Source organism: Pteropus alecto, unplaced genomic scaffold (assembly GCF_000325575.1).
Source record: "Pteropus alecto unplaced genomic scaffold, ASM32557v1 scaffold71, whole genome shotgun sequence".
NCBI classification, from domain to species: domain Eukaryota; kingdom Metazoa; phylum Chordata; class Mammalia; order Chiroptera; family Pteropodidae; genus Pteropus; species Pteropus alecto.
In genome coordinates, this window is record NW_006433024.1 from 11647714 (window position 1) to 11658797 (window position 11084).

Sequence of the window (11084 nt, forward strand, 5' to 3'; positions counted from 1 at the left end):
GGAAGATCTATGACTTTCCTCACAGCCCTCCTCCACTGAGGAGGTGATGTCCAGGGAGCCGCTTCTCATTTCTAACCTAAACGTCAATGCCAGCAAGTTGGATGGAGAGAGAGAGCAGGCTTCCTTCTAGCCTTCCCAGATGTCCTTCTTCCCTTCAGCCATTTTCATGTTTCCCTCTTTGGAAGGCTGACTAGAGGGGAAGGAACTTGTTTTACTGCTGGGGAAACTCAAGTCTATAAAATGTGGCTTCTGGCTCTTAAAATCTGTGCCAATCAATGTCAGAAAAAAAATGCCACTGACATGTGGGGCAGTTTAAAAACTTTGGCTACGGACCTCTGTGCCAGCACTTGTCACTCAGCTCCAAGAGTAGACAGGAGGCCTCAGCATACATAGCACAGAACATCAGAGCCTGAATGGGCCTTTAGCCCACCTATGGATTCCAACCTCCGTGTTGGGGATCATCTGGCTATAGCTTGTGAGTGGACAGTAAGTGTCTTACACTAGGAAAATGCCCGTCACTGGGAAAGATAGCTAGGCTATGTCTCCTCAGTCAAGGTCAAGATTCTCTGCATGGCCTTCGAGGCTATCCATCTTGCCTCGCATTTCGCCACTCTGACTCACACTGTGCTCCAACAATACTGAACCACTCGCAGGTCCCCACGCTCTTGCCGCGGTGCCTTCGTGCAGGCTGGCCTTGATTGGAATGTCCTGTTTCCCCCTCCACCTATGTATATTTGAGTAACTTCTACCTACCAATGACGATTCTGCTCAGTTATCACTGCCTTCAGAAGCCTGACTTTGGCCAGGATTGTGAAGGCGGTAGCCTCCAAAACCAAGCAGACCTAGTGTCAAATCTTTGTTCATTTTCAAGTCACATTATCTCCTTAAACTTCAGCTTTCTCATCTACAAAATAGGGGCGATAACACCAAACTCGTGTAAGAAGAAGACGTAAAGTGCTCAGTAGAGTAGCTGGGACATAGCAGACACTCAAACTCCATAGCCATTCTCACAGTTAACTGATTTCTCCACTCTGCCCTCCCATCCTAGACTGGCATTGTGCCTCTCCCTACCACCATCCTTTTACCTGCGTGCTAGCCTTTAATCTACTTTATTGAAGAGTACATACAATACATGTACCCATTTTAAATACATGGTTTGATGAGTTTTGACAAATGTACAACCTATACGTACGTGTGTCTATGGAACATTTCTATCGCTCCTAAAGGTTTCCTTGAGCCACTTCCCCGTTAATCTTCACACCCTTTGCCCAGGGCCAAGGCAACCACTGATCTCTTGCTATTGCTAGAGATTACACTGTCTTTCCTAGAGCTTCATATAAATGGAATCGTACAGTATATTCTCCTTTGTGCTTCATTCACTCAACATAATGGTGTGAGATCCTTACTGCTATGCTTTTAACTGTATTAAAATGTATCTGATTCCTCCACTAGACTGTGAGGCCCTCAAAGATTCTATCTTTTTCCTTTTTGGCTCCTAAGTAGGCACTCCGTAATGTCAGAGGGAAGAATGGAGGGAGGAGATGAGGGAGTCACAGCGAGGACGAGCTCAGGTCATGGCTGCGACCTTGCTTCTTGTCCACCCCTGGAGGCAGTACTCACGGCCCCAGCTGAAACCTATCTTCCAGCACTTACAGCAGCCAGTCTACAGCCACCAGCAGGCTGATGTCCTCCGTTGGCAGGCCCACAGCTGTCAGAATGAGGAGCATGGTGACCAGCCCAGCACTGGGGATGCTGGCTGCGCCGACGCTCGCCAGTGTGGCCGTGAGGCTGTGAGAACAGAGAAAGCCAGGTCATGGGAAGAGAAAGAAGCCTTGGCAAAACCGTCTCTGGCAATTGTAAGCTCGAATTTTCTCAGCAATCACACAAAATTCTTTTTCCTTCCTAAGAAATAGAGAAATCTATAGTACCAAGATTTAGAATTAGGGCCTATTTGGATTCTGCTTAACTGTAATAGAGGCTTATAATTTCATGAACTGGAACTTTATCCTCCTCATGATATCCAATTAGCCTAAAATATCACAGTGCTCAAATAAGGTGAGCGTGGCTCTAAAACAAGGTAAGGAAATATTAGAGAAGAAAAACAAATCGCCCTTAATCCTCCCATGGGAATACCACCACATTCACTTCTGCTTATGCCTTTAAGTCTCTGCACCAGAAACTTTTGGACTACATGGCAAGAGTCTGGGAAGACCACTGCCAACGTGAACATGAGAACTCAGAATAGCAAATATCCAGACCCAACCGAGTGGACATCGGGGGAGCAAATCAACAGATTCCAAATGACATTAAGCTTCAGACACCTGGGCATTTCATTATGAATTGGAAAATCCATTCTTCAGAAAGAGGATGCCAAGAAATGATAATGAAACAACGGGAGGTTTTCTTTTTGAAGCATCTCATCGTTTGCAACGCCAAGGGCGCACCCAATATCATTTTGAGGTTGTCTCTGGAAAAGAGTTTAATCCAGGGTTCACGCTCCCTCTCGAGACACCAGGGGCCTCTGTGGTCCAGCAAAGGGCAATGACTTTTTCTCCTCCATTCTAGATGCCATTTATGAAAGCTGTCACGTCTAAATAGAAGAATGCTTCTGAAAGTACAGATTCCCAACTTGCTTTTTTAGTCGCTGAAAAGAAAAGGGGAGCGGATTTCTTGGCAATAATAAAATTCTAGGGTTTCTAGAGGAGGCCCCTCAGCTCCAGACTAAATCCTAAACTGGTTTAACCAAGTCCAGACCATCATTGTGACCAAGCACAGAATCCTGGGTGTGGGAGGGACCTAAATTTATCTGATCTCAGATAAGGAAAGGAAGCCCCTAGGAGTTTTGCAGTTTGTATTGTTTTTCCCATATTGCTGTCATTCCATACTTGGCCTGTTACAGTAAAGACACTTTCTCTAGGCGGGACCTACGGAACCCATCTGTGCTGTTCCCCTGCTAATACGGAGCTAGTGCTGGGTTTAGAGAACTCCATTTCCTTTGGACCCATCTGGGTCATAGGAGGTAGCAGTGTGCTGTGATTATCATTGGTGGTTCTAGAATTGAAGGAACTGGGTTCAAATCCCAGCTCTGCAGCTTATTAACCACACAACCTTAGGCAACTTACTTAACCTCTTTGTGTTTTGATTTCCTTATCTGTAAAAAAAAAAAAAAAAGACATGCTAATAATGATGTCTTACTCACAGGCTCCTCAGGAACCAATAAATAAAAAGCACTTAGAAGAGGCCAGGCACACTGTAATCATCTAATGAATGTGAATTATTATTCTTATTGGGGAAATCTCCACAGGGCGAGGCTACTTTGCAATGAAAACTTCCCTAAAGCCCCAAGAGCTGAAAGGTGGGAATTCTCAGCCATTTTCCTGACAGGGATGGAGCACCAGGAAAGGGGAATTTCTCAAGTTCCAAGGACCTTGGTTTCAACCGTTTTATTTACAACATCGGTTGCTTCTGTTATGAGTCACTCTTACACATCCCTTGCACTGTGGCCTCATTGTCTGGTTACCTCTTGGTTGTGTGTGACAAACCCTATAAAAAAAATGCTTCCTGGCAGTTGGTCCCCTCTCTGTTCCTCCACCCAATCGTGCCCTCACGAGCGGAGTGTCTGTGCAATTCTAAGTCCTGCAGTAGCTCTCTAGGCAGCCATCTTCCTCCAATCCCTTTACCCCTTTCTGTTTTTCCTGTCCTTCCCCTCCCTGGCTCACGTCTCTAGGGCTGGATCTTGGATGCTGTGCAAGGCACTGCACACACAGCAGAGCCTCATGGCAGCCCTGCACAGTCCATATGGTAGGACCTGTTTCCACACAAGGAAACCATGGATCAGATGGGTGGAGAAAGGTAGGATCACAAAGCCTGAACATGGTCTGCTGGGATGTGAACACTTGTCTGCTTGATTCTAATGCCCTGCTGGTTCCCGGTGTCCCTTGATCCCTCCTCACAGTAAAAACTCAATGAATTAATGAATCTCAATCACTTGGTTACTGGTCCATTCTCCTATGTCTAAGTTCTCATCTAATGGCGTGAACTTGATGGGAAGTGCAGTTGCATTCAGGGACCAGAAATCACCTTTGCTTGGCTTCAGAAGAAGGGGCTTCATTAAGGAGAACTTTTCATCTCTGAGTTTTAAAGCAAGGGAGGTTGGCAGTCTGACATGCATTCTGTTAAGACATGATTTGGAAGGCTTTGTACTTTGATCTGAAACATGTTTCCCCTCATTATGTCACTGTTACATTTTTCATTCATATTTAAGAGCATTGTATTTTATTGAGCATGATAACAGTAGTAATACTAGTAGCTAACATTTATTGGCAGGTGACTGTATAGCAGGCACAATGCTCTCAGTCCTCCTAGAATTGTGATTATTGTCCCCATTATACAGATAAGGAAACTGAGGCTCCCCTATAGCACTGTAATGGGCTGAGTTGTGTCTCCTCCAAATTTATTTGTTGAAACCCTACTCTCTATGGTCTTTAGGAGGTAATTAGGTCAGGAGAGTAGAGCTCTCAAGATGAAATTAGTGCCCTTGTAAGAAGAGACATAAGAGAATTGGCTATTTCTCTTCACACACCAAGGAAGGGGCATGTGAGCAAACAGGTATAAAGAGGTCCATATGCAAGCCAGGAAGAGGGCATTTATCAAGAGATGAATCTGCCAGCAACTTGATCTTGAACTTCTCAGCCTCCAGAACTGTGAGAAATAAATGTGTGCTGTTTGAGCCATCCAGTCTATGCTATTTTGTTATAGCAGCCTGAGGTGACAAAGGCAATTACATAACTTATAGGGTGGTTGTGAGAATTAGATAAATTAATGTATGCAAGTAGGTGTGATCTTAAAATTTATGGAAAAGCAATGTGTTTTTAATGACCTCTTGGGAAAGCGTTCTTTCTGAATTTTTTAAACAATGAATACATATGTTAAAAATAGCTTTAGTAAAAACAAAAACATTTGCTATTTATTTGTAATAAAAGGTTTTATGTTGTATTGAGGAATCTCTTCCTTCCAGTATTTCATCATTTCTTCCCTCCTGTAATGCTGAAGGGAGCATATTTTAATGAGAAAAAAACTGGAACCAGAGTCAGATGACATTGGCCCTAGTTACACCCTTGCTGGCTCAATACTAATGCCGTAGCCGTGGACAAGCTTCCAAGCCCCTTGAAGCCTGTGCTTCCCATCTATTAAATGGGCACAGAAATAACTGTCTTGCAACATCACAGGGTTGTTAGAATTCAAATATTATCAAGTTTCCAAAGCAATTTCATAGCACAACACAAACAGAAGGCGTCGGAATAATCCTGCCTCTCTCCTGTCACAAATTTTTCCCTTCGAGTCTGCCAATAATTCCTTTTCTCATATTTCTTCCATCATTCTTCTGCCAGGAGAACTGAAACTCAAGTGGCCCCCCTGTCAAATGGCGTTGGTGTGGAAGGGGATGGGGTAAATGGTTGTTGCAGTGCTTCACCCTACCCTCGTTGCTCACCTCACAGTCACAATCTGGCCTCCATCCAGGACAACGCCGTTCATTTGGGCAATAAAGATGGCGGCCACGGCTTCATAGAGGGCTGTACCATCCATGTTAATGGTTGCTCCGACCGGGAGGACAAATCTGGTCACGCGTTTATCAATCCCCAGATTCTCTTCCAGGCAACGGAAGGTGACAGGCAAAGTTCCCGCACTAAGAGAGAGAGAGGGAGAGAGAGAGAGAGATTGAGAGGGAGAGAGAGAGATTGAGAGGGAGAGAGAGAGAGAGATTGAGAGGGAGGAAGAGAGAAGAGTTAGGTTCACTGTAGAGAAGCATAAAGTAAAATGCCACCACAAAGCTTTTGTTCTTTTGTCCAATCAAGCAATATGACATGCAAAAAAAAAGAGTGTCTGGAGCCAAATTAAAAACCAGCAATTTGGAGGCTCGAATTCAATCTTATTAAGATGCTAATAGGCAGCAAAATATATTTATTGGTTCTGGTTTTTGAGATCTACTCAGAGCTTCGGGCTCTCTTCTTCCTTTGGTCACTGTTTCCATCTTGGATTAAAACTGAAGCCCATCTAACTGCCCACATTAATTGGGGCTGCAAGAAAAAAATGTGTCAGAACAGAATCAGCTATCCACAGTGAAATGGAATGAAGAATTTTTGAATGACCCACAATTTCATGCTAGAAATGCTGTTTCTAACTAAATGACTACTTGGGTTGCATCTAGCCCCCGGGAATTGCCTTAAGCTGGGCCTGCTAATTTTGAGAATGTTGAACAAACATGTTAAACACCATTCAGCCTGAACCCGAGTTTCTAGCAATTCACTGGGGGCCCTAACAGACAGTCTAACTTCCTGGTAAATGGCCAACTCTACAGTCTCTCCACTGACATAAAGCAGAAAAGCATGTGATTTCTAGCTAATCAAAGACCTAGTATGAAGTGACTTCACCTCCACTCCTCCCAGGCGTGGGCTGGGAATTCATGACTACATGACTCAGTCTCAAATATCAGAACTCTTGTCATGTTCATGTGTCGGTAAGGACAAGGATTACTGAAGGCCAGAATATTACTTCCATGTGGGTAGAGGTGCATAGGAGCGTAGGTGAATTGGCTTCAAGGTTTAAGTAAGGAAAGTCATGCTGAACACTCAAACTGCCATGAGAGTGTTTTGTGGTCTATTCTCTCTCTCTCTCTCTCTCTCTCTCTCTCTCTCTCTCTTTCTCTCTCGCTCTCTCGCTCTCGCTCTCGCTCTCTCTTTTCCTATTCAAACCTCTAAAGCAGAAAGCACTTTTTTCTCTCTTGCATTTACAACTTTAGTCATAGTTCTTTCTTCTACTAGTCAGGATCAGGGCTTCAGCTGAGCTGGACACAGACACCTGCAGAGGTCTCAATTGCTCAGACAGTGGGAGAGGACCATTGGCTTCAGAGAAGCTAAATGAAATGCAGATTCCAGGGCCTACTAAGAACCAAGGGATTGGAAACTCTAAAATTTGAGTCACTTAAATCTGTATTTTATCAAACCACTGACCAGGAAGCTCCTAACACAACTGTAGGGAAGCTAGAGTCATTTTGCAAAATATTCTTTGTGATTTCATGTTAGGGGGTCTATCTCACCCTCCTCCTTGGCCTTAGGTAGGAAGAAAAAAATGAATGTTTAGAGACCTCTCATTACTCAAACCTTATAAATGCAGGGAGATAAGTTGGGGGTCTGGCCTCATTTGCATGTGGAGATGGCATCATACCTGGCTTGCTGCCCAGTTTTTCTAATGAGAAATTAGCGTCCCTTTACTTCTCTCACCCCTACGCCTTCCCCACCCCGCCTTTTCCTAGGACTCCCTTTGAAGGGTTGCCAAGACATCATGACCGATCTGAAATGGCTGCTTGACTATGGTTGTTGGCCAGGGTTATCAGTGATATCGCTCTAAGGACATCTCTGAGAGGACTAGAATACGTTCATTTTTATTAATGCATCCATTTTTCTAAAATATCGTCAAAGGGGTCTTTAGACAATTAAGATTGGGGAAAATAACCGATCAGGCCTGAGAATATTCTCAATTTCTATACTGAACGTACTTTATGTCTTAAAAATCCACATACACCCAACCAATTCCAACTGGGACTTGAACATTTTAACTCTTTCCTGTCTTTCCCACATTCTGACATTGTTTGTTTGTTTATTTGTTTGTTTTTTGGCTCCTGCCTCAATGGCCATATGATAGACTTCAAATGTTGGTAAGAATAACTGTTAGATACTTGAGAGTCTTTTTTTCCTTCCTGATTAATGTTAACATCATGTACTGAAGTGGGAGGGAGGCAGAGAGGTGTGTCCCAGGCCATTCCCCTTCCATCTGCCTCCTTCACACCAGCTCCATACCCATTGAGAAAGGGAGGTCAACCCTTCTTCACATCTCCATTCAGTCCAAGGTCCAAGGAGGTGGAGAGGATGTTTATCTCGCTGTTCTGGGCCTTTGTGTTTTTTCCCTCCAGTTATGTTGACAAAGTTAATTCTTAGCATGGCGACTCCTGCCAAATGGACTTTTTTCTTGTTTTTTTTTTTTAAAGAAATCCCACATCCACAGTTTAACTGAAGATTAAAACTGCTTTTTTTTCTTTTTTTTTTCAAATGAAATACAGGGTAAAGAAGAGAAATGGGTCTCCTCTTTACCCTGTATTTGTGTCTTTGGCCTAATAATGCAAGCATTTGTCTGATTTAAATACAAATTTAGGCCATCCATAAGTCTTTAAGATTTACCTTGTCTTATAAAGGTATCGGGATAATTGTCTACTCATTCAAAGAAAAGAAAACAATCATATTTTTTAAAAAATTTAAAGATCAATCATAAAGGTATTAGAAGAAAATATAATGTTTTATCATCTTTTATGGAGATGTTCTTGAGGAAAATCGAAATTCTAAATACTAAAGGAAAATATTGATAGCTTCTACAATGTACAAATTAAATTTTTTTTTTGGCAAAAAGTATTGTAAATTTTTTAAAAAAGTGTCAAGTAGAGAGAGACAACAGCATTTATAACATGGGACACATTAGTTAATATTGTGATACATGAAGAGAGTTGAAAACCAATCAGGAAAGGGTGAATATCCCAACAGGAAATTAAGATCAAAAACAATTCACAGAGTGGGGAAAGAGAGGGCGGGATGGTCAATAAGAAGACAAAAAGATGCTTTCCCTCACTTGTAATCAAAGAAATGCACGTTTGATAAGATCATTTTTCACTAATAAGACTGGAAAGTATTAAAGTGACTGACAATAAATAGCCAGTGCTGGTGAGCACGTGGTGTAAGGCATATCTTACACCCATGTAGTGGGGACTTAAATTTGATAAGATCATTTTTCACTAATAAGACTGGAACGTATTAAAGTGACTGACAATAAATAGCTAGTGCTGGTGGTGAGCACGTGGTATAAGGCATATCTTACACCCATGTAGTGGGGACTTAAACTAATGTACTTTCCTAAATAGCAATCTGGTGATGTTTTAACACCATCAATGTGTATACCATTGGATTCACACATTCCACTTCTAGAAATTTATCCTTAGGGATCACCCGACAAACTTGCAGAGGTGTATTTACAAGAACACTTATCACAGTTCTGTTTCATAGACATGCCACAGTGGGGCTGGGGGTTGCAATGTAGCACATACACTGTACTATAACGCAGTTTTAAAAGTAGTAGAGAGATCTATATTGACAGATATAACTTTTATGATATGTTGACTAGTGAAAAACAACATTTATTATTATCTGTATATAGTAAGAACTGGAAAGATATATAATTGAAGATTAAATAAAAGGTTACTACCAGTTATCACTAGATAATGGAATAATGAGTGATGTTCGTTTTCTTCTTCAAAACTTTATTCACTGTCTAAATTTTTTCACAATGAGCAAAAACCATGCTCATAACCAGAGAACAAAAATAAAACTAAACATAATTGTTTTTATGTTCAGAGAAAAAAAAAGATTTACTTTTTCTCCAAAGAGAGAGGATTTTATGGCGAGAGCTACTTAGCCATACGAAATTTCTAGGCCCCAAAAAGACAAAGAATTTTGGAGAGATTCCCTTGGGAAACTGAATGGAGAATCTAGATCGGTAGGAGTGTATATATTTCAGATTTTTCTAAAACCCCACATTCTACCAGTACCAAATTCTCATTGATTGGCCACACAGAAATATAATTTGCCTTCCCAGGAAATCACCACTATTTGCCTTTTAGATCACTTAAGAAAAATCTAACAGTCTGCTTTGTAGCTTTGCAACAGCAGTCACCCTGTGTCACAGAGTGGTCACCTTTCTGGCAGTGTATGGTCTAGGGCTCTATAATAAGGATCTGCAAGCTGTGACTCCAGACGTGATATTGTGCTATGTGGGTTTTCTCACTTCCCTGCCACCTGCTTTATGACCTCAGTCTTAGTTTGTGACTTCAGGGTACATGTGCAGAAACACAAACCCCTACTACGGGGCTGAAAGAATAAAACTCTTTTAGTCTTTGAAATTCTAAACTGCCAGGCCTTTCTTATGTATTTGTTTTTGTTTGTTTGTTTTTGTTTGTTTGTTTTTGCTAAATTTAGTTCAGAGTGATATCAAAAAATTTTTTTTCTCTGCCTATCTCCGGAGTCCTTGTTGGCTTCTGGGGCACCAGACCTAGGTGATGAAGGAGGAACTGACTCTCAATGTTAAGTCAAATCAACGGCAGCCTGATTTTCTTAAAATCAGTGGGGCAGAATGATCTCGTCGATATTCACGAATAGGTCAAAGATTTGTCTAACTCCTGGTTTGCTTGAAAACCGTTTACCCCGTAAAAGCTCATCCTCTCACTTTTGAAAAATTACTCCAATAGAGTGGTATTCTGTGACAGCATTTTTCTAATCACAGGTATAAGAATTTCTTAAAAAGGGTAACATCCTGCTATACCCTTTCAGAAAACATTTAAAACTAAACCAGACTAATGTGGTATGTGGCAAATTAGGCATGTAAATTATGAGCATATATATATCCTGGAAATTGAATGTGAGATCATATTTCAAACACAGTTGCATACCAACAAATATGTTCATCAGAAATATCAAAAGTTTCTAGAAGGAGCCAAAAATACAAAGGGTTCACCTTTTTCACAAGTATTTTCATAGTATGTGAAAAGAGTTCTCACTGAGCTTTGCAGTGGGAAGGCCTTGAAAAGGAAGAAGTGGCAAAGAGGGTAAAAGACTGAGCAAAGAGAAAGGTGATTTTTTTGTGTTCTCTACCTGGAAGCGGTACCCAGGGCAGTGATCCAAGCTTGAAAAATGCCAGCAAAAAAAGAGAAAGGGTTTTTCCTTGTCACTAGAAAGTAAATCAAGGGGAGAAAAATGCCCCCGTGGATGATGAGGCCCACAATTACTGTGACCATGTACATCCCCAGTTGCCGAGCAACCACTTCTAAGTCCTTGATTGCAATGATCTTCCCACAGATAAGGCAGGCAATACCCAGGGGAGAGTACCTGAAAAACAGAAAAGAAAGAAAGAAAAAAAAAATACCAAAGAAATCATTATGAGATTCAGAACTTAAATCTAGGCCCTCTTATGTTACTGCATCCTGCTGA

The 11084-nt window shown here is 41.7% G+C and overlaps 1 protein-coding gene across 4 annotated transcripts in view; it reads right to left on the bottom strand.

Annotated features, from left to right (window-relative positions):
* The window catches only part of SLC1A2 (solute carrier family 1 member 2), a 142052-nt gene that overhangs the window by 24284 nt on the left and 106684 nt on the right, over positions 1–11084 (bottom strand). For 2 of the 4 annotated variants that reach the window (XM_015586303.2, XM_025044163.1), the window contains exons 7-8: positions 10749–10982; positions 5492–5686 (exon numbers count right to left, since the gene is read on the bottom strand). In XM_015586303.2, the coding sequence (XP_015441789.1) occupies positions 5492–5686; positions 10749–10982 (429 nt within the window). Of the gene's footprint in view, positions 1–1653; positions 1789–5491; positions 5687–10748; positions 10983–11084 lie in introns of all 4 variants that reach the window. The other 2 variants (XM_006908032.3, XM_025044164.1) reach the window with 2 other exon arrangements.